Here is a 24,089-nt window from a genome sequence, read left to right as displayed (position 1 = left end):
CTGCCTTTATTGCCTTGTTGTAATCTGCGAGAAAGCCTCTGTAAGTTTCCAATGCGGATTCTTTACGGGGGCCCGCTCTCATGTTCTTAGCTTTGTTAAAAGCTTTTCTAGCCTTGCCCCTCAGCCCACCGAGTTTCTCTGACCACCAAGGAGTCTCAGTAAGCTGCCCTTTCGGGATTAGCCTGCAGATTGTCTCGAAGGAATCCATGATGGCCTGGTTTAGGGCAATCGAAGCCTAAATTGTCGAAACGATTAGAAACGAAAAAAACATCACAGCCATCCAAACAAGGTATATTTCAGAAAATAATTCTGTTAAAATTTTATTGAAATTTCCATCGCATTAACATCTAAGGTGTCGATATCATGAGAATTGAGATTTAATTTATCATGGAATCGTGCATAAAATTTCTTATTCATCTGGAAAATTTAAGAAAAATTTTCGTGTCAAGCGATTATTGAAATTTCAATGAGAGCATGAATTTCCAAACGCTTTGTGAGAATTGAGCATTAGATACGATTTAATTTCCATTATATACAAAATTTAGATAAATTGTTGTCTAACTTTTCCCGATTTTCAATATTTTCCAGTCTTCGATTGACCGAAAAATTAAAAATTCCGCCATTATTCAATGACGAAGCATTCATAAATTTCATACAATTTTATAATTGTAAAAATTTTCTAGATTTTTGACTAGAAATTCCAAGAGTAATTTACCAACAGTATTGGTCGCTTTTCACCCTGTTTGCATATAATAATTTAGGTCTATTTGACATCAATTTGCGATTAGAAGAATTAAGAGAAATTCAGATATGTTCCTTAAGGGTTTTTATTATGTGTTTCCCAAAGAAAAATTAAGTCAAAAAAATTTTCGATAGAGATGAATTGAAGTTTGTCTATTCATTTGTCTCTGGAAAAACTCACATGACGCACATATTCTACGTTCTCCGAATTATTTTTTTTTCGATTTTCCTCCAAAAAATCAGAGAGAGAAGCAAACATAGAAAATATCCGTCTGGAGAATCGCGTTGGAAACAAAGTTCTACGGAGAAAAATTTCATGATAGGATTAAAAACTATTGCCTGCTCTGTAATCGATATTTGAGAGATAAATCATTGGGGAGTCCGTAATTAATCCATTCCATGCATGTCTCCTTCTAGCTGGACCCAGTGGAATCGCTGCGAATGGTGCCAATTATCTTCTCGATGAGCTTGAAGATATTCTGGAAGTGTTAGAGGAAATGGACGACAATGAAGAAATAGACGACAACTATGAGGCCAAAATCCCACGTTCACAGGCAAACAAGTTGAGACTTTTAGACCCGAATATGACAGCCATCTTGGATAGAGCCAAAACCAGTAACCGGGATGTGGCACGTGTGATAGCTGCTACTTTAATACGTGTCGGAATAAGTCTAAATGATGTATATTTGAGTCATGAAAGTATCCGCGTGAATCAACATATACATCGAGAGACCCTGACTGATATAATTCGAAAGGATGCATCGAAAAGACCGTGCCATGTCCTCACCGTGCACTGGGATGGCAAGCAGCAGTCAGCACCAGAAAATAAATTTGAACAAATTGACAGAGTTCCAGTTTTAGTATCAGGGGATGAGTGGCATCAACTACTCGGTGTTGCACAAACTACAAAGAGGAACAGGAAAAGAACAAGCAAAAGCGATCTATAATTATTTGGAGGAATGGGCTATAACCAACGATGTATGCGCTATGGTGTTTGATACAACTTCAAGTAATACGGAAAGTTCAAATGGTGCTTGCATATTACTTGAAGAGTTGATCGGTCGTGATCTTCTGCATTTAGCTTGTCGTCACCACATTCTTGAACTCTTGCTCAAAATAGCTTTTCGAACATCAATGGGGGATACTTCCAGTCCTGACGTTTCCATTTTCAAAAAATTCCAAGAACATTGGAAAAACATAGATGTAAAAAAATTTTTACCTGGAGTACAAGATGAAGAAGTGAAGGATGCAGTTCATCGTGATTCAGCAGATATTCTGGCGTTCTCCGAGAAAGAATTACATGTAAATTAAATGATGATTCAATGAAAAATATGATGCATTTAAAGTTTTCATTTTCGTAATAATTGCAGGCAACGACTAAGTCATGAATATTTTATTTTTCTGCTCATAGAATAAATCCAATCGTTCTGACTACAAAGAATTCCTGGAATTGGTGATAATTTTCCTGGGTGGAAATTTACCCGGAGGAAATTCTTTCCGAACTTTGGGTCCAATTCACCATGCTAGGTGGATGTCCAAAGCGATTTACGCACTCAAAATTTGTTTATTCAGGACGCAATTTAACTTAGAGCCAGAAGAAGAATCAAGTCTGAGAAATATGTGTATTTTTATTGTCCTTATCTACCAAAAAGCGTGGTTCACAGCATCGCACACCGTCACAACGCCAAATAATGATTTGTTACTTTTAAAACAATTAGCAGCAAATGCAACTGGTTCTCATGGTGTCTTCTCGGAAATTTGTACGGTTGCATTCAACAAATTCGCTAATCATCTTTGGTACCTATCGGAGAGTTGGTCGCACTCGCTTTCTTCGATGAGAATGTGAGTACAGACTGTAAGAAGAAGATGTGTCAGGCTATAAAATCTTGTCCTGCCCTCAATAATAAAAGACAAAATAGGAAAACCAGAATAAAAAATCTGCAAGTGTATGGAGATTTGACTTTGGATTGCTTCGTTACTAGCAATACGATAAAATTTTTTGAGATTTTGAGGATCGATTCCAATTTTTTGAACAGTGATCCAGCAACATGGGAGGAAAGAGACAACTTTTTAATTGCATGTAAAATTGCCAAATCTCTCCGTGTAACGAACGATATTGCCGAAAGAGCAGTATCTCTTGTGAGTGAGTATAATGACTTACTCACGAAAGATGAGGATAGCAAACAGTGTTTAATGCTCATTGTCCGAAAATTACGAGATTTGTCTCCGAATTGTACAAGGCAAGACTTGAAATTTTCTTTGCTAGATTCATTGTAAGATCAACATATTAATAGTTGAACTGGCGTAAACGAGAATTTCGAAATTGATTTTATTATTATTCTTGTTGAAAATAATTGCAACTTTCAATAAATTATTTGAATCAACTATTTGAGTTTTCTTTACCTGTGAAAATATTCAAAGGTTTTGTAAAAATCGCACAACATTCATGCGAAACAATTGCATTTTCAGTTTTTAATACAATTACGCTGAAAATTAAACTAAGACTTTCACTCCTAATTAAGATATTTCCACCAATCAAATTTTGTTTCAATCCTGATGAAATCGAGAATCCAATCATCTTGTTTTTCATTGAGATTATGGAAAAATTGACAAAAATAAATGTTAACTGGACAAAACAGAGTCCGATGTTGTGAGGCATTTTTCCTTTCTAGAGGTTATAGTGCGATAGTTGAACAATCATTTGACAGAATTCCAACTCAATTAGTCCATTCTAACAGGTGTTTAGAGCTTCGTGAAAACCTCAATTTTGCGCGAAAATCCTATTTTTTATTCAGTAACAAATAATTCCAGAAGCACAAAAAAAATCTCGATTCATTCGTCGTCCTCCTGATAATCGGATTGGGGCAATGGATTTTGATAAAGTTAATAATTGGGTGGTAAATGACAATTGTAAGGGTATTTTCCCGGGTTGTTCACCCAGGAAAAATCCTAACTACTTTTTAGCCGTCTCTATCGCTCAATAGTCGGGCGCCAGCTGAACCTTCACGGGAGGTTCAACGAAAACCGGCCTCTGAGGCAAACTCGTCCACTCAGAGGACTTTTTGGCTGGACAATGGGTTGCCCAGCTGACATCAGCGTGATACGGTAGAGTGGGCGAGGTCCACCAGGAGTATTACCACCACATCCTCACGAGCCTTTGCAGGCCGTGTATTACACCTTGCGGTGTAACTTTCCATAATGAATTAAACTCATGACCTCCCGGAGAATCTTTCGACTCTGGCAGTGTTCATTCTCCTCCCGAGTATTTCGACTCGGGGGAGTTTTTTCAGAATTAATGCAAATCAGCCGGGACTCCTTAGAGCCTGGGACGCCGAGAGGCTGATCCGACCAAAGTGGAACACTGTTACCCACTTCACGACCACCCACACTCTCGGCCACTAGTTACCGCTTCGGTCATCGCTCGTCGCCGCCTCCGGGTACTCAAATGTCGGCACATGGTCGGGTCGACAGGAGGACGATCTCTACTCCAGACCCACGGGCCCATGTGCTCGGCATTTGTTTCGCCGAGCCGGATGACGCCGGAAACAACAAAGTCGTCACTTCGTGTGCCGAAATAACTCTTTTTTACTAGTGGGGGATGCAGGAGCATCCCCCTACGCTCGCCGCCAACGGTTATTCACCGAGGCGACGTGGAGTCCGGAACTCCTTATCCTGGCTTCTTCAGCCATTCTACCATCCAGCACACCGAGAGATTATTTCAACCTCTCGGTTCAAGCGCTCGCGTTCGACTGCCTCGGAATCTTACTAGGGCCTTGCCTCCTAGTCTGGGTATCTCGGCGACGATAGGTCATTCCGTTACCCTATCCCCACCAATCAACCCGACGGGATCACGGAGGTACCAGTCCTTTCACCTGGCCGTTGGTCCCTAGCCTACTCCGACATAGCCTATAGAATCGCCCAGTTGGACAGCCTGTACGTCGGCCCCATTTTATCTCGGCGACGATAGGTCATTCCGTTACCCTATCCCCACCAATCAACCCGACGGGATCACGGAGGTACCAGTCCTTTCACCTGGCCGTTGGTCCCTAGCCTACTCCGACATAGCCTATAGAATCGCCCAGTTGGACAGCCTGTACGTCGGCCCCATTTCCCCTAGCACATGCTGGGCGAATTCTAATACGGCGATAGTCTAGTAACGCCCTCCAGACCTCCACGGTCGCGGTTTCACCCATAACCGCTATGCCTTAGGTCTTTCATTGGTTTGTGGTTTATCTCACCTAGTCCCGGCTTTCTTCAGCCGCTTCTAGGTGTCACTACGTATCTCTCTTCAACAATTTTGAGAGTTCACTTATCTTTTTAAGGGGATTTCAACCCGTAACGAGAAAATCTCGTTACACAATTTTTAATTTTATCGACCTTGCTACAGCAAAAACTCCATAAGCATTTCAAAAGCTTTCTGCTATCCGAAAATATGAGTTAAAAATTTCGGGAAAAATCACATGATCCCATTACATAGTGCGGAATCGTTTACAAAAATTTGGAAATAAAAATACTTGTAACTTTGGAAGTTCTGTCTAGCTAGTGTGTAAGTGGAGCAGAACTTTTCTAGTGGGCTCAGAATTGAAGCAGATAATTCGCTGAAGCCATTGACTCAGGCAAAGGCCTCCGGAGACTGCTGTGAATTGGTCCTTGAACAATAATTGTAGATTCAGAGGTTTGTTAGTAGAGCAGAAATTTTCTAGTGGGCTCAGAATTGAAGCAGATAATTCGCTGAAGCCATTGACTCAGGCAAAGGCCTCCGGAGACTGCTGTGAATTGGTCCTTGAACAATAATTGTAGATTCAGAGGTTTGTTAGTAGAGCAGAAATTTTCTAGTGGGCTCAGAATTGAAGCAGATAATTCGCTGAAGCCATTGACTCAGGCAAAGGCCTCCGGAGACTGCTGTGAATTGGTCCTTGAACAATAATTGTAGATTCAGAGGTTTGTTAGTAGAGCAGAAATTTTCTAGTGGGCTCAGAATTGAAGCAGATAATTCGTAGAAGCTTCTCAATCATTTTCTGTGAGTCTCCTAGTCACCTGCTTTGTGGCTTTAGCCCAGCATGTAGATATCTCTAGAGGCTTCGGCAGCAGTGAGTTTTGGAGTACTATGTCTGGTATAATAGAAATAACATTCCAAAACTTGTTTTTTTGGAAGGCAACTGATTTCCACAAATCTCCGGTGTACTGTTACCAATCAAAGGAATCGTTGTTTCTTGTCGCGTGGTAGGCATATTGGCACTCGTTTATTTTTCACAATTCAAATCATGGGAAACGATGAAGTAGCAATCACTATGATGTTCACTGTTGGGAAGTCTTCCTCTGACTGACTGCCAATGCTTACGAGAGAATTTCTTCAGAAGGTATTTCATTAAAAGAACTAAATGAGCAGAAGACACCGCCCCGTCAGCGTAAGTGAAGAATGGGAAAAATGTTTGACTTTCCGCTGCGTAAATTAGTTTCAGATTCAACGTTTACCTGACCCACAGATAATATTCGCCTGTACACCATAACTGATGTCCGAGTTAGAATCACAAAAGTTCCATTCTGACAAAATTATTTATAAGCCTACTAGTCGGGGGCGTATTTCAGTGTCCACTGTCTGGGGGATTCAATGACTTTTACTCGTAGCTATATATTCACGAGGGTGCTGAACGCATTTTGAGTATAAAAATAGGAGGAAGAATTTTCTTTTCCTTAAAAACTTCCTTATTATTTAAAGTCACGTTAAATTTTTTTTTTCAATGTTAATAAATACTTGCTTAATTATAACTGCATTTGTTTTTTTTTATAACAGAATTCTGTTCAAACTGATTCAAACAGATTGTTTCTTTGATTTCATAAAATTGTTTCTTCCAATTAAGTAAAACTTTATTTGATACTTATAATACACAAATTAGAGGGGAAAACGGGGTGAACTAGGCCATGGAGTGAAATGGACAGTTTTAATCGTAAAATTCATCTTTGAAAGACGAAAATCTACTCGGTATATTATTTGGAACGGTTTCATTCTGTTTTCAGAGGCCCAAACATCAAGCGGGTTTTTTTTTTAAATATTCGGCCCTCTGCAGTTCTGCCCCCTCCCCTTTACCATACGTGATATATTTGATCCAAATAAACGTTCATTCTGAATGAACAAACCATTCATTTGATTCTAATAAACGGTGTATTTGGAATGAATAAACAGTTCATTTACATTTGATAAGATTTTTTTTAATGAATATTTTATTTATTTCATGTAAATTAATCAATTTCGTTGAAACAAGTAAACGAGTTTATTAATTTTTAATAAATATATTCTTGAGTCGAATTAAAGTTTTTCAAATAATTACTTTTATTTAATTTAAATGAGTCATTTTTCTGGCTGTGGTCTCAAATAAAAACGTGAACAAGAAATTTTGTCGCATAAAAAAATGGATATAATATTTATCAACTATTCTGATGGTTGAGAAATATTTTTCAGTGTTTCAGTTCAGGTAGTCTCGTGAATAAGCATAGGCAGATCTTCCATGTCTGAAGATGCTCGCTCTTGGTACCTGGAGAAGGACTGTCATAAAGCTATAAAGCCATTTGACTTTTCACCAACCTCCTTAGTGGCAAATTGCCACTAGGTCAGATATTTTTGTAGAATTTTAAATCGTTTTGGCTAGGTCTAAAAATATCGCAAAAAATCCGAAAAAATTCCTTTAGTCTTGTCATATATTACGCCATCGTTTTTTGATTTGTCTGTAGGTGAATTCTGGATTAGCCTCTTAGCTTGGCAGGCTAGTGGATATTTTTATTCCCCCATGTATAGGGGCAATCTGAACTGCACGGCTTCCATTCGGAGCATGTATGTGGATGGATATTTTTATTCCACCATATGTAGAGGTAGTCATACTGCAAGGCTGTTTGGGAGCAAGTGTGGGTGAATATTTTCTTTCCACCAGGTATAGAGACAGTTTCAACTGCAAGGCTCTTTGTCGGAGCAAGTATGGGTGGATATTTTTATTCCACCAGATATAAAGGCAGTTCTAACTGCAAGGCTCCGTTCGGAGCATTTACGGGCGGAAGCTTCATGCTACTTTACCATCCTAGTCCGCCAGGTCTGCCAACGTGCGGGCCATCTCGTCGAAGTCATCCCGCTCAAATTGACCGAGAAAATGCAGTTCTTCATCGATGTCTTGGATGTGGACAGCCTGGTCTTCTTCCGCGAATGATATGCTGATCGTTGGTGATTGTGGTTCGACAACAGAACATTGTAGAGCCGCCATATGTGCTGATAATAAATACTCAGCTTCAGTGAGATAACAAAGGACTCCTTGAATATGTCGCTAATTGGCGAATTGGTAAGCGCGACCGCGATGCCAAATGACGGGGGGATCGCATGGTATCAGCGGAGTGGTCTGAACACTCATCTGTCGGACTGAATACTCCGGACTCTCGTCTCGAAGGGACAAAGAAATTGCCAGATTTTTGGAGTATGGAGCTGAGTATTTCAGGGTCCAACCCCGTTCAGTTCTGAAGGTGGCAACGAGCGACAACGTCTGTTGCAGATTGGCCATCGCTGGCGAACAAGCACAATTTAGGGCAATCTGTAATGGTGCATAAACGCAAGAAATAAGCACGAGGTGCATCAGGTAGGGTGTGTGGAGTTAAAAAAAACAGGAATTCACTTGACGGTCTATATAAAATTACTGAGGCACTTGTAGCCAAAGTTACTGGCCATAGTCGAAGGGGAAACGACAGAAATTTTCCCCTAAAATCGAAACAATGTGAGAATAGTTTGAACTGATTCTTAAGAGGGATTGGCCTACAGAAGGCAAGGCCGATGCGGCCCAAGGAAAAGGTTTCTCCTAGGAGGGGGAGGAATAGAGGTAAAGGGGAAGTAATCACGAAGAAGGCCTCTACGAGGAAAAAAAATTATTATTTAGTGTGGTGCTAAATAGTACTAGCACGCATTTGAGGCCATAGAGGGCACCGGAAAACATAGAATAACATATAGGCGCTCGAAGATAGCACGAATATGTGCACTGTTAGTAGTTGACAGGCATATATGCAAATTGAGGCAGTCAACTGAGTGACGATCGGAGCGACGAAAATTCCCCAGGTGAGCAGGATTAAAACAATCTCGGATTGTTGGCAATTAATGCATTGATGTGGACAATGGCATGAAATCACTAGAGCATGGGAAAAAATTATACGAGGACGTAGGGATTGACCGGGGACAGAAAGGAAAAAAAATACACCAATGAAATTCAGAGGGATCAAAAAATAAATAAAAAGGAAAAAGGCGGTAAACAATTGAAATTAAAGTGAAGAACGCCCGATGGAACTTCTAGGTGAAGGAACCGAATAAAAGGAAACAACAGGTCGAGGCACGAGGCTCGAAAAAAGGAAATTCGACAGCGAAGCGTACGTATAGTCGCAATTATTCAAACAGATAAGAGGGTGAGAGTTGGAGAGGGAACGATATTTCCTCTCCAAAATTTTTTTTGGAAAACTATTCCGGTCTCTTAGCGAGAATTGGCTCTAAGGCACTGAAGGGGAAGGGAGAAAGGTGTTTAAACATATATACGGGGTATTCTGAGTGAAGTCAACGAGGTTCAAACCCTTACCCCCTTCGATTGTATCGCCGATTTTTTCCCATATTGTCCACATCATTAGCTGACTATTCAATTTTTTTTAGATTTTTTGACGATACCAGGAACCCGCTACGATTTTTTTCATTTTTTCAACTTGTAAGAGCGTAACTCCCGTAAATATTAACCGATTTATAAATTTTTGTTTTCAAAATTTTCGTTTTTCTATCGCCGATTCAATCAACATGGCTATATATTTTTTGTATATCACGTTCCATGAGATTTCATCATGAAAGAGTAAAAAATCCCGCTTTTTCGACTTGGACCCGATTTTTTTTTTCAAAAAAATTCAGTGAATTTGTGGTAGCAAAAAAGAAACTTTCACCACAGGAAATCGTGGTTCTCCTATTTTATCACACCCTTTTGAGAGATATGTCATTATTCAATGTTTTCTGAGCTATTTTTTCGGAACTAAACCATGAAAAATAGCCGTAGTACAATTATACTGTCAAATAGTCATTGTGATTCAAAAGATTATAATAATTTCAGTGATATGATATTGTTCATCTAAATAACCATACGGTGCGCCAGGATAAAGAAATAAGACAATTTTATTATTTTGGGCACAAAATTCAATGTTGAAATCAATGATGAGGAGTTCGATAAAACAATATTATCATTTAAACGGTTAGTGTGGCGATTTCGGTGTTGAAGAATGTAACGCACAGCCGATGGTTTATTTATCCAATGCTAATTCGGCTGTTATAGAACGCGAAATCGAATGAAATCCTCAGATCGTGAGAAACACTTGACATAGACAATTCTATTTGCTTGTGGAATGATACAATGGAATTTCTGAGTCCCAGGGATTGGTCTGCCTGCATCAAATCGTTCCTTTAAATCTGCCGTTGCTCTGACATATTCTTCCTTCGATGAAAATTCTACCTGAACACTAGGCATATTGATTGCAGTCCACGCATGTAGTTCTTGCGGTGTAGTTATTTGGCGGTCCGGGGAGAGTTGTAAACTAGCACGAGCCGCTGCTGCCTTTATAGCTCCTCCTACACTATCACACGACCCTTTGCCATGTGCAGTGATAGAGAAGTGCCACTCCGCATCTATACCAAAGTCTTCCTTGTGATAAGAAATGTTGACGAAATTTTTTATATTCTTATATTGAGAGGGAGCTCCGTCTGAGAAATAATACACTTTCGTAATATTCTTATTAATTGTTTCGATGAAATTGAAATTGGCAACAGCATCATGGTGTAGGCAATCTGAGATTATCGCCAAACTTTTGTGGGCAATGATACCATTCTCTCTGTAATAAACAACGACTGTGTAAATAGTAGCCTGGTTGTTGTTCCAGTGAAACCCAGGCGCCGCATCCTGCCCGACAAATGCGTAGTTCTCGGCGAAATCGCAAATAACTAAAAACTCTCCCTCTTGTAACGAATCTCTCAACAATTTCATATAGTTCCTCTGTTCTTTCGATATGAAGGCATGAGGCAGAAGTTTGTGCATTTTCTCAGAAAACTCATCTGCAAAATCACTAATGTTCTGGATCACCGTTATGAGAGTAGTACGAGGTTTTGAGATCCATTGTTTGTATCTTATTTCGTCAAAATCATTTTCTTCTAATACGTTGGAAATTATATCACGCGAGATGGCACTGTTTGGGCAATTCTCACATTTTCGTAAATAACATTCAGGGGTAGCCGGTTTACAAATCATAAAATCAATGCGGTCCTTGTAAGTCTCCAGGGGATAACGAGTGTCTTCTGTTAATTTCTTCAAATTGGCACCTGAAAATTGTACAGAATTCAATGGTTATTCTTTTTTACTCCCGCCGGCCGCCAGCGGTGGGGCATATGCGTTGGGCGCTACGTTTTCATTGTTGGGGCGTTCAAAAGGTAGTAAAAGTCATGGCGAACGTCATAGCGGAGCTCGATTTCCCATTAGTTTGAAGTTTAGAAAATTGCATTCAAACAAACAATTTTCTACAAATTACTAGATAGACCAAAATTTCCCTAAAAATGAAACGCTCACGTTTCCCTCGGGCGGTGAATTTAAACTAATGGAACTTTTACTATTCGTTAGGAATATAAACAGTTAAAATCCTAATTCACCATAAATGAACAACTGACTAACTTGACGAAGGAGGAAATACAAAAAATTGAAAGTTAAAAACCCGCGACGGAAAAAATGAAATTCGAAAAATTCGTAAATCACCAAAACTAATAAAAAAAAGTCGGGGAATATCCCGATATTAATGATGTTACGTCTATGTGGCTTTGTTCTTTACTTTTTGAAGTTCACAAAGTTTTCAAATTTCAATATTTTCATTTAAAATTTTTAATTTTTAATCCGGTTTATCGATATTTCGAGATGAGTATACCGTACCGAGTATCATTAGCTTTATGTTTTGATGCATAGAACAGACACAGACAGTGCGTGTGCCACTCGATCCAGCCAGAACACAGTGTTTCGGGCGTAGCGTGGCAAAACTGGAAAATCCTATGGTAACGTTCGAGTGTTCCGTCCGAAAAAGTTGAAACAACTCTTTTAAATTCATCAAAACCAATCGCTTCTGAGTGTAGATTTTGATACCGTTAGTGTCACGGCTAGATACTGAATCCTTTTTACTCGGCATTACACTAGAGTATCTGTCGTCATTGTAAAAATTCAGTACTTCAGTAGTGGTTTGAATCGCTAATTTACGCCCTAAAAAAGCAAATGAGTAAAAATTATTATTTCAAGAAACGAGCATTAAAGAGAGAAAGTTAGAGGAATGAGTATAAACTTAGCTTCGAGGCTGGAGTAGAAAGAATGCCTTTGATACGCACGAGCTCTTTTGCCTGTCTAATCATATAATCAGAAGCGCCCATGATATCAGACACTTTTTTTAAACTCCAATCTATCGGTAGTAAAGTCAATAACTGAATTTTCTGGGTCTAAGTGGTCTCTTCTTCGTGAAATTTTTGTTTGAACGTATTGAGCATTGACTGCAAATCAAGAACTTCTTGCTTGGATTCAAAAATCAAATCGCAAGACCTCACCAATTGTTTTTGCAAGTGAGATGCTAATTTCTTCACTTTATTGTCTGGCTGCGATAGGAGACTCGTCCAACAATTGTAGTCCTTGATTAATGATCGGCAATTTAATATCCATGGTCAATTCGGACACATTGGATTGTTGTGAGCAGGGTATACTGTTACTCGACTCATAAGCTACAATATATCAATTGAACCCATTTAAAAAATCTCTGGAAGAATAATAAATGCTCAGTACCTTACTTAATTTGTATTCCCGCACACAATCTGAATCCATGTGCTCCATTGACTCTGGATCTTGAGAACAAATTTCGCTGCGCTCACTACAACTCCCTTGTCTTGATATTGCATCCTCTGGAATACAAGTTTTATCAGATGATTGATTGACACGTGATTGTGAGAGTATTTGTTCTTGTGGAGTTAGAGTTTCCTTCAATCGATCATTATTAGGTGGCATTGTATCTTCACTGGCTGCCTCCATTTTTGAATTCAACTTTTGTCGACAGGGCCAGCAGATCTTAACCCCTATAGCCAATTTCCATCGTTTTTGAACCACCTGTGTTATTTTGCGTAAACTTTTCGTTTTTTTATGATTCGTCAATCCGAAAGGATTGCAACAACGACCGCGGAACGTAATCCGTGGTGCCATATTATAAAAACTGAGTGATCACTATTTAAATAACGCAATGTCTGGGGAGATAATCCTTTCAATCTGTGGAATTCTCGTAAACAAAAACATACGCAGAACAAGAGAAATACCAACTAACGCCACCTGTTAGTTACATGGAAAATTGTATATGGTTGAAAGATTAGACATACTGCAATGTTTTCCCACACGGAAAATTCAAATAGTATATCCAAGTTCCCATACGAAAAAATTTTGCAATTATGAAATTTTTATCATTAAAACTGTTCAAACTGAAATTGATAATGATAAAATGGGAGAACCACGATTTCCTGTGGTGAAAGTTTCTTTTTTGGTACCACAAATTCACTGAATTTTTTTGAAAAAAAAATCGGGTCCAAGTCGGAAAAAGCGGGATTTTTTACTCTTTTATGATGAAATCTCATGGAACGTGATATACAAAAAATACATAGTCATGTTGATTGAATCGGCGATAAAAAAACGAAAATTTTGAAAGAAAAAATTTCTAAATCGGTTAATATTTACGGGAGTTACGCTCTTAAAAGCTGAAAAAATGAAAAAAATCGTAGCGGGTTCCTGGTATCGTCAAAAAATCTCAAAAAAATTGAATAGTCATCTAATGATGTATACAATATAGGAAAAAATCGGCGATACAATCGAAGGGGGTAAGGGTTTGAACCTCGTTGAGTTCATTCAGAATACCCTATACATATTAAACATATATACATTGACATATATGATTGTTTCAATCATAATATGTATATATGTTTTTTTTTTCTCTGCCTTCGGAGGCACTTGATATCCGAAAATGCAACGGATTACAATGGTCTGAGTGAATCGGCAAATTCAACTTAGACGGCATAACCGTAGTCGGCGTCTTGAATGCAAAGAAAATATTTGTCACTCTCAGAAAATAAAAAATAAAAATTACTACTGAAGGCTCACAATCAAGCAGAAAAATGAAATCTATATTCCCAATGAACTCGAGCCCCATGAACCTGTGCCCCACGTTGAAAATCCCTGTCATACACAACACGAGCTTGCTGATACTCTCGGAGTGAGTCAATGAGCTATTTCGAGGCGTTTATAAAGATACAGAAGGAAGGTCGTTGGGTGCCTCACCATCTTACCTCAAACAAAACAAAAGTCGATGCTGTGAATGCCATGTGCCTACTGACCAGATTCAAACAAGAAGACTTTTTACATGAAATTGTGACTGAGAATGAAAAGTGGATATTTTACGATAATCTTAAGAGCGAAAGTCGTGGGTTTATCCGGGGAGCCGTCAACGAGTACTGCTAAATCGAACATTCACAGGAGAAAATTGTTGTTGTGTATTTGGTGGGATTCCAAAGGTGAAATCTACTATGAGATACTCAAACAGGGGGAAACTATCACTGCTAAGCGTTATCAGGACCAACTGGTGAAATTGAGTGATGCCATTGAGGAAAAGAGACCTTTTACTAGGAGTGGTACGAGCAAAAGAAACCTTAAAAGTTATCTCCACGTTGGGCTGGGAAATTCTTCCACATGCGACATATTCTCCAGACCTTGCGCCCTCTGACTATCATCTTTTTCGGGCGTTACAACATCACCTGGTGGATACCCAGTTCCAATCTCTTGCAGATGTCCGGCAGAGCATTGATGACTTAATGCAGTCAAAACCATATTTTTTCCGAGCCGGAATCCGACAATTGTCTCCTAGATGGGAGAAACGCGTGCAGAGTGACGGCGATTATTTTCATGATTAGATCCTTATTCATTTTTTTATAAATAAATGTCAAAATTGTCGAAAAAAGGCCGAGAATTAAGTCATACACCTAATATTAGGTGTTTAACTTAATCTTTCCTTTTTTTTTTCATCGAGTGCAGTGTCTGATTTAAAATTTGAATATTTACCCGTCCGTTGGCGATTTTGAAGAGTGGACCTTACTGTTTTTAATACGCTATATGTCATGTCTGGGAGAGCTGTATAACTTCACAAAACAGTAGTATATACAATGACGACCGATACGCAGCACATTAGGCACTATATTCTCTACGAGTTCCAACAAGGAAAAAAAGCCATTGAAGCCCACCATTCGATTTATTCTACTCTCGAAAGTAATATTGTGTCTTATGATACGTGTAAATATTGGTATAGACGCTTTAAAGATTGTGATTGTGACAGCCTGTGCATTTTGAAGACGCTGAATTACAAGAATTATTCGACAAAGACTCAGCGCAAATCCAAAAAGAGCCTGCAGCTCAGCTAGGAGTTACTCAAGTAGCAGTGTCGAAACGATTACACGCAATGGGAAAAATACAAAAGGTAAGAAGACACGTGCCTTTCGTTGCTCGCCAAGTGCCAGAAGAAAGATTTTTTGTCAAAAATTGTGACGGGAGTTGAAAAAAAAATTTTTTTTTGCTAATCCCAAACGGAAAAAGTTATGGGTGGATCCCGGACAACCATCAGCATCCACTCCCCAACAAAAAATTCACATGAAGAAGTTGGTTCTGCTCTGCATCTGGTGGGATATGAAGGGTGTACTGTATTACGAACTTTTAGAAGCGGGTCAGACAGTTACTGCAGAACGCTACAGTCGACAATTGAATAAATGAACGAGGTACTTGATGAGAAGAAGCCATTTATTGGGCAAGGGAGCCGGAAAGTCATGCTGCTCCATGATAACGCTCAACCTCATGTTGCTCACGCGACTCAGAAAACTATTTGAAGCTTGGGCTGGAAGGTTATACCGCACGCGGCTTATTCACCGGACTTGGTCCCTTCTGATTACCATCTGTTCCGGTGCATGTAGCAGCTTTTGGAGGGAAGTCGCTTCCAAACTCTAGACGATGTACGAAAATTCGTCGATGACTTCATCGCCTCAAAGCCTGCAAGTTTTTTTCGCCATGACATTCGTACGTTGCCCGATCGATGGCGCAAGGTCATCGAAAACAATGGACGATATTTCGAGGATTGATCTGGTATTCATGTATCTCATAATGTGATATATTTTTTTATAAAAATAAGGGAAAGATTAAGTTATACACCTAATACGTGACCTAGGTTGTGTTCTGTCAACACATATGGGACCCACCTTCCAAGTTTTTAGATTTTTCCCATTTGATGCAAACGCTTGGAAATAGCTGTTTGGGTGACTCTTAACTGAGCTTTTAACTCAATCTCTTGTTGCATTTGCATTGAGTCTTCATCCAGTAGAGCTTGCAATTCTGCATCTTCAAACTTTCGAGGCTGTCCCGGACGTGGCTGATCACTAAAGATCGAAATCACCACTTCTAAAACGTTTGTACCAATAATTACGCGTTTCATAATACACAACATCGGCACCAAGAACACTACATATTGAGTCCCGTGTTTTAGAAGCATTTTTTCCTTGTTGGAATTCGTATAAAATGCAGTGCCGAATGTGCTGTTTATCGGTTGCCATCGTAAACTCTGCTATTGTGAGAGATTATGTAACTCACGTTGACTTGTCGTTCGGTGTTCTGAAACCTTTCGTCCGATCCTGTCAAAACCACAAAAGACCGCAAAAATATTTCTGTTTTAAATATAATTTTAAGCCCGAAGAAAAAATCTATAAAAATTAAGTCATACACCCAATATATTCTTGTCATTTCGGAAATTTTTCAGAATATTAAATTCACCTCCCCTCCGCATCGTTACCGCCTCCAGGGTCACATGGGCTACCCCACCCCTTCTTCCGCTCCGGTCATAATACCCTACTTCTCTCCTTTTCGCCTGAGAATTTTTCAGGGCACTGAAATTGAAAATAGGTGTTCGTTAGCAAATTTTCTTAAGTTCACGATAAATAAAACAAATGAAAAAAAAAATATAGGAAATGACCCCAAATGACCGTTTCAAATTTTCTATTCAACTTTCCATGCCAAAATACATAGATCCATAAAAAACTATATTTCTTGTGAAATGCTGAAAAATTTTTCAAAAAAATCTATGGGTTCAATTTTTTGTTTCCGAATAGAAGCCTTGTAATCGTTCAAAATTAAGTTTCCAAGTGTTTGGGTCAGGGTAACAAAATATGGTCTAAAAATTCTGAATATGCGATTTTTACATGGTGTCTATATGTATATATGTATGCGTGTGGAGTTTTTTACCATTTTTTTTCGCAGTTTTCTTCATAGTAGCTCGATAAAATTTTATGAATTTTTCCATGGGTATAGACGTTAATAGGCTCTATCCATCGACACCAATTAATGTTGAGTTATTCATAGAGTTTGTGAAATATTGGTATTTTTTCAAAAATTGATTTTTCGACGCTCAGTCCAAGAATTGTTATCAGAATGAAATGAATCATGGCTTAAAAAATTTGTATTGATAACCTCTTGATTCTATCAGAATATGATGCGGATCGCATCGATCACTGTTGAGTTACAGCATATAGTTTGTGATTTTTTTTTCTCATTTTTTTTCATGATTCCATGAACTGGAAAAATTAACAGTCATATCAATGAAATCATGGCTCAAAAAGATTGTTTTGATACTTTTCTGTATGAAGTGCAAAGATGATAAAAACAGCATAACTATTTATTAAGTTGCATAGTAGCAATATCAAGCTTTAGGTCATATGGAGGTCATATGGGTTATAAGGGATCATAAAAGTTGTACGGGGTCATATGGGGGTTATATGAGGTCATTTGGAAGTTATCTGAGGCGATATGGTGTCATAATGGGTACATATGGGATGATACAGGGTCATATGGAGGTCATATGGGTTCATATGGAGTCATATATAGGCCTCAAATGAGAGTCATACGAAGTCATATGGTGTTATGGGGTCATGCAAGGATCGCATCAGCTCATATGGGGGTCATACGGGATTATATGAAGCGATATGCAGTAAAAAAAAGAGTAATAAAAAATAAGAGCAATAAATTTCAAAAATAGAGAATCCGTTTGAAAGCATATTGCTAATTTGTTAGCAACATAAACTATACCCATATACAGAAAATGCGGTTATCCACTTGTTTTTGTTTTTCTTAGTTACTTGTCATTAGAACTGAAAAACTCAATTTTCAATATCTCCGCTAATTATTGAGTTAGTGATCTCCAGCTGCCCTCATTTTTCTTCTCATGGTCTATACTTTTCGATAAAAAAATGGAAAACTACAATTTCAAAACTTTGATCCAATTGTTCCTATACAGAATTGGGGGATTTGTTCATCTATTTTTTTTCAACGTTTTCTTGAGATTATCATGAAAGATTTGCATATTTGAGAGAAATTGAAATAATGTTTACTCAATTTTTTTCATTGCTACAAATGGAATCTGAACTGAGTGGTTCTAATTACCACTTATTAATGATAGATAATTGTAGATTATTTATAATGCAACTGGAAAGTAAACAAACGTACTTAAAGAATGATTTATTGCCCTTCATTAATCAAATATTACAACTTTTGACAATGAACTCTGTGTTATACCCAGCGTGGGGGGTACTTATTATTATAGTAGGTTCTTAATTATAGTGGGTTCTATGCTTGAAGGGATAAATCCCACCAATGGTTTATCGGCATTTAAATAGGAGAATTTATTACTTGATTATAATAGCTGCGTCATCTCACTGACTACAAAGAGTTTACTTTTTTTGTACGCGTCGGAGTCCAACTCTGATCTGTAGAAATCCAACTGTCTCTTAAACTATACATTTATTGTTTATATTTCATCACATGGTCAGCATAATTCAGTTACGCTGGCAAGTGTCACGCTGACAATGCTGTATATCCACATACTCAACAATAACGTAATTGACTAAATCTGGGGCATACCATCTGTTTTCCTTCTATCCGTTACATTCAGCAATGATCAGTCATGAGAATAATCTAAGAAACAATGGCTATTCTTATCTCTAAAGGAACCTGTAAGTATATTTTCCCGGGTTGTTCATCCAGGAAGAACCCAAACTACTTTTTAGCCGTCCCTATCGCTTGTTTGTTGGGCGGCAGCCGAACCTTCACGGGAGGTTCGACGAAAACCGGCTTCCGACGCACTCTCGTCTACCCAGAGGACTTTTTGGCTGGACAATGGATTGCCTAGCTAACATCAGCGTGATACGGTAGAGTGGGCGAGGTCCACCAGGAGTATTACTTTCACATCTTCACGAGCCTTTTCAAGCCGTGTTATGCCTTACAGCATAATCCCCATAATGAATTAAATTCATGCCCCTTCTGGAGAGTTTTTCGACTCTTCCAGTGTTCATTCTCCTCCCGAGTATTTCGACTCGGGGGCGTTTTCAGAGTCAAGTGCGAATCAGTCGGAACTTCTCAGAGCCTGGGACGTTAAGAGGCTGATCTAACCAGGGTGGAACTACGTTACCCACGCTACGACCACCCACACTCTCAACCACCTGTTACCGCTTCGGTCATCGCGCGTCACTGCCTCCGGGTAGTACTAAATCGTCGACGTATGTTCGGGCCGACAGGAGGATTTCTCTATTTCAGGCCCACGGGCCCATATGCTTCCGAATCGTTCCGCCGAGGCTACATAACACCGGAGACAACAAAGTCGTAACTTCGCGCTCCGAAATAACTCCTTTTTACTAGCGGGGGATGCAGGAGAATCCCCCTACGCTCGTCGCCAACGGTTATTCACCGAGGCTACGTGATGTCCGAAACTCCATATAATGGCTTCTTCAACCATTCCTCAATCCAGCACACCTAGAGATTTTTCCAACCTCTCAGTTCAAGCGTTCGCATTTGACTCACTCGGAATCTTCCTAGGGCCTTGCCTCCTAGTCTGGGTATCTCAACGATGATAGGTCATTCCGTTACTCTATTCCCACCCATCAACCCGGCGGAATCACGGAGGTACCACTCCTTTCACCTGGCTACGTTGGTCCCTAGTCTACCCCGATACAGCCTTTAGAATCGCCCAGTTGGAACCCCTATACGTGGGGTCACTTTCCCCTAAACCTAGCTGGGCGAGTTCTAAAATAGCGAAAGTCTAGTGACGTCCTCCAGACGTCCAGGGCTCGCGGTTCCACCCAAAACCTTTATGCCTTCAGCCTTTCATTGGTCTGTGGATCATCTCATCTACTCCCGGCTTATTTCAGCCGCCTCTAGATGCCTCTTCCTCTCTGTTTTAATAAGTTTAACAGTACATATCTCTATTTAAGGGGATCTCAACCCGTAACGAGAAAATCTGGTTACAAATCTCAAATTGAGATTCCTTGAGTTTCTGTATTCAGTGAGGTTAGATTGTAATCGTTAAAAACACCAGTCCCTGAGCGGTTGGACAATGATCAACAGCGATTCGTGCCAATTTAAAATAGCCAATAAGCATCTGTGATGTCATATTTCGATTTGAGATATCTGATTCAAGTTGCAAACAGCCAATAAAAAATCGTGTGGACACATTTTCGAGTCAGATATTGAGATTGATGTGTATGCCCCTTTTAGAATAGGAATTCTAAATTCAACAAAAGCTTTCACTTGGACGTATTCTTTTCCCTACTATCTCTGTTTACTTTGAAATATGCCATAGGTCATTTAATAGTAGTGGGAATTCCAGGATCGAACGACACGTATTTTTAATTGTTTAGCTTTCATGACCGTGAAATTAAAAAAAATGGCAAATTCCATGCAATTATTGAATGTAATTTTAACCTTGTCATGTATCGAACTAATTGATGCATCTACAAACATTATCAAGCAGATATGTGCATCTCGATTCCTTCCGAACGAGGAGGTACTATTTACTAACGTATCTTTTCAAATTAAAACGAAGTTCTCTACCGTTCATTGTCAATTGTTGGAAGTGGTTTTGGGCCATATTTTGGTCTGCAGCAGTCAAAATGATCACAAGAATTTGCTCAACAAATCGCATGACGTTGCGAATGTTCAAGGCATTCACGTGCATGCTTTATTCTATATTAAGAAAACAGACATTCCATTTACATTATAAACTAGAACGTATTTTTGTTAAACGAAGAATCTGTTCATAGCAACATGCGAAACTTGATAAATGGGGTGATGAATCAATCTAGGAAATCTATCTTCAACTAAAGTTTCTTGTAANGGGGGGGGGGGGGGGGGGGGGGGGGGGGGGGGGGGGGGGGGGGGGGGGGGGGGGGGGGGGGGGGGGGGGGGGGGGGGGGGGGGGGGGGGGGGGGGGGGGGGGGGGGGGGGGGGGGGGGGGGGGGGGGGGGGGGGGGGGGGGGGGGGGGGGGGGGGGGGGGGGGGGGGGGGGGGGGGGGGGGGGGGGGGGGGGGGGGGGGGGGGGGGGGGGGGGGGGGGGGGGGGGGGGGGGGGGGGGGGGGGGGGGGGGGGGGGGGGGGGGGGGGGGGGGGGGGGGGGGGGGGGGGGGGGGGGGGGGGGGGGGGGGGGGGGGGGGGGGGGGGGGGGGGGGGGGGGGGGGGGGGGGGGGGGGGGGGGGGGGGGGGGGGGGGGGGGGCGTTATTTAGAGGCGAAAAGTGATGAAATTTTTATCTCCGTCGCGTTAAGGATTTATTCGTCAACAACGCAAAAATACGGCGCAAATCATCCTTTTTTTTGAAAATCCATATCTCCTCTTTCACTTAATATAGAGAAATGAAAATAATGGCAGTCCATTAGGCAATAAATACACAATGCTCTGGAAAAATTATTTTCTGTCGCCATGATCGGGTGGATAAACCTGCGATAAAGTGCACGTCGCAAGAGCCATTCCATTCCTACAAGCAATGTGACTCTGACGGTCAGGGTCAACGTAAAAAAAATATCGTTACTCTCACTTAATATAGAAGGATTAAATTGATTGGAATTGATTAGATATTCAATGCCATCACCCCTCCGCCTTAAATGGGAGAGGTCATTAGATCTTTTTATTGTAGAAAAGCGACTGATTAGCTACTTGTTGCATTGATAACTCAAACAAAATATCGGAAACAAAAATTTCGTTACAGTTCTTGTCTTCAAATGGCTCTCCGAGTTACCTTTATAATATGTACAATGAGTTTTAGGAACTGTGTATAACGTTTTACAATCCTATGAACCAAGATAGGAAAAACCTGTTCTATCAATGTTCGTGATTTCTGGATTTCTACTTCCAATTTCAGCCCATCGCATATTCACTATAAGCTATTTGATTTTGAATTTAGATTTTAAATTTAAATTTAGACATCCGTCGGACGTCTTATGTTGAACCGATTTGAGTACAAGCCACCAACGGATCGGTTAGCACGTGAGTAGTTCGGCTCCATAAAATCCACGCCCCACTCCTAACATCCCCTTCTTTTCTTTGCTAGCGTCCAGAAACATAGCGCAGGAGAAATTTCTTTATTTAGATTATACGGGAAATCGCTTTGAAAATACCTCCTCCTTAGAACACCTCCACCGGTTGTCTCCACTGTAGTCAGGTTAGAGGATAGTATCGAGAGACCCTCGCAATAGACGATCGAACGTCCAAAATTTAAGATCAATTGTGCTTCGAATATTTTCAATAAATACAAATTATTAAATTACAAATATTTTTCCAGGTCACGGTATCTACGGTTGATCGAAGAAAAATGCCATTAGTCTTCAAGGCAATAATGGTAGAGATGGATGGACAGATTCTCGTTGATTTTCGGTTATCCAAAGGATGTGGTCTGGAATTCAAACGACGTTTCATCAGAATAAAAGAAAGACTGGACAGTGTGATCTTCAAAGGATCTGTGACGTGGCCAATTGCCGTTGCCACTAAGACGATGCCTTGACTCAGTCCACTTTGTTCATTAAATGACCTTTTTATATTTTTGCTGTTAAAAAATCATGGACAAGAGTATTTGTAGTGAACTCAGATTGATTAAAATTATGTCACAAAACTTTCATTTTTATTCACATTTCACACTTATGGCTTATGTCTATCTTTCAAAGGTTGTATACTGTTAATTAGTCCCTGAATAGGACGCTGAGAACCAGATGGGGGAAAAAGTAAAAAATAATGAAGACAAATCACATCAGCCTCCTGATTTATGTATAATAGTAAATTATGTCTCGATACACATTCGCCACCTAAACATTAAATGACTCAAAGCTCAAGATATAAATCTTATCTCTCTATATAATAAGAAAATAAGCCCAAAAATTCAGGCGACGCTCAAAATTCAGGCGACGCTTGATCCGGTCCTTCTATGGGGTTGCTATGGGGTTCTATGGGGTTGCTATGGGGTTTCTATGGGGTTGCTATGGGGTTGTTATGGGGTTCTAAGGGGTTGCTATGGGGTTCTATGGGGTTGCTATGGGGCTGTTATGGGGTTGCTATGGGGTTCCTATGGGGTTCTATGGGGTTGCTATGGGGTTCTATGGGATTGCCATGGGGTTGCTATGGGGTTCTACGGAGTTGCTATGGCGTTGCTATGGGGTTTATATGACGTTGCTATGGCGTTGCTATGGCGTTGTTATGGGGTTGCTATGGGGTTCTATGGGGTTGCTATGGGGTTCTATGGGGTTGCTATGGCGTTGCTATGGGGTTGCTATGGGGTTGCTATGGGGTTTCTATGGCGTTGCTATGGCGTTGCTATGGGGTTGCTATGGGGTTGCTATGGGGTTCTATGAGGTTGCTATGGGGTTGCTATGGGGTTTTATGGGGTTGCTATGGCTTTGCTATGGGGCTGCTATGGGTTTCTATGGCGTTGCTATGGGATTGCTATGGGGTTGTCATGGGGTTCTATGAGGTTCTATGGGGTTGCTATGGCGTTGCTATGGCGTTGCTATGGGGTTGCTATGGGGTTTCTATGCGGTTTCTATGGCGTTGCTATGGCGTTACTATGGGGTTGCTATGAGGTTGCTATGGCGTTGCTATGGCGTTGCTATGGGGTTTAATGTTAAAAAATCTTTCATTCATCCATTTAACCCCTTTTTCTAATCCCAAACTCTATAAAAGNAACACTATAAAAACAATGTTATTGCATTAATAATCCATTTGAGATCATGTCATTTAAATGATAAATAATTCATTTCTAATTTTTCCAGTCATTGTTTAGTGACTGACAGTCATTGTTGAGTGATTGGCCACTAAAGGCCATAAGGCAAAGGTCATAAGAATCATGAGAGCCATAAGGCAAAGAAGTCATAAGACTCGGGGTTGCTATGGGGTTGCCATGGGGTTACTAT

At 40.1% G+C, this 24,089-nt stretch overlaps 1 protein-coding gene across 2 annotated transcripts in view; it reads left to right on the top strand.

Moving 5' to 3' along the window:
• The window catches only part of LOC107040402 (serine/threonine-protein kinase grp), a 281,876-nt gene extending 259,078 nt beyond the window's left edge, over positions 1 to 22,798 (top strand). For both annotated transcript variants that reach the window (XM_015260481.1, XM_015260478.1), the window contains one exon: positions 22,472 to 22,798. In XM_015260481.1, the coding sequence (XP_015115967.1) occupies positions 22,472 to 22,690 (219 nt within the window). In that variant the 3' untranslated portion in view covers positions 22,691 to 22,798. The remainder of the gene's footprint in view (positions 1 to 22,471) is intronic.
• The last annotated feature ends 1,291 nt before the right edge of the window (positions 22,799 to 24,089 follow it).

The sequence above is a fragment of the Diachasma alloeum genome, unplaced genomic scaffold (assembly GCF_001412515.2).
Source record: "Diachasma alloeum isolate Michigan unplaced genomic scaffold, Dall2.0 Dall_scaffold_00332, whole genome shotgun sequence".
NCBI classification, from domain to species: domain Eukaryota; kingdom Metazoa; phylum Arthropoda; class Insecta; order Hymenoptera; family Braconidae; genus Diachasma; species Diachasma alloeum.
This window is presented reverse-complemented; position numbering and strand designations above follow the sequence as displayed.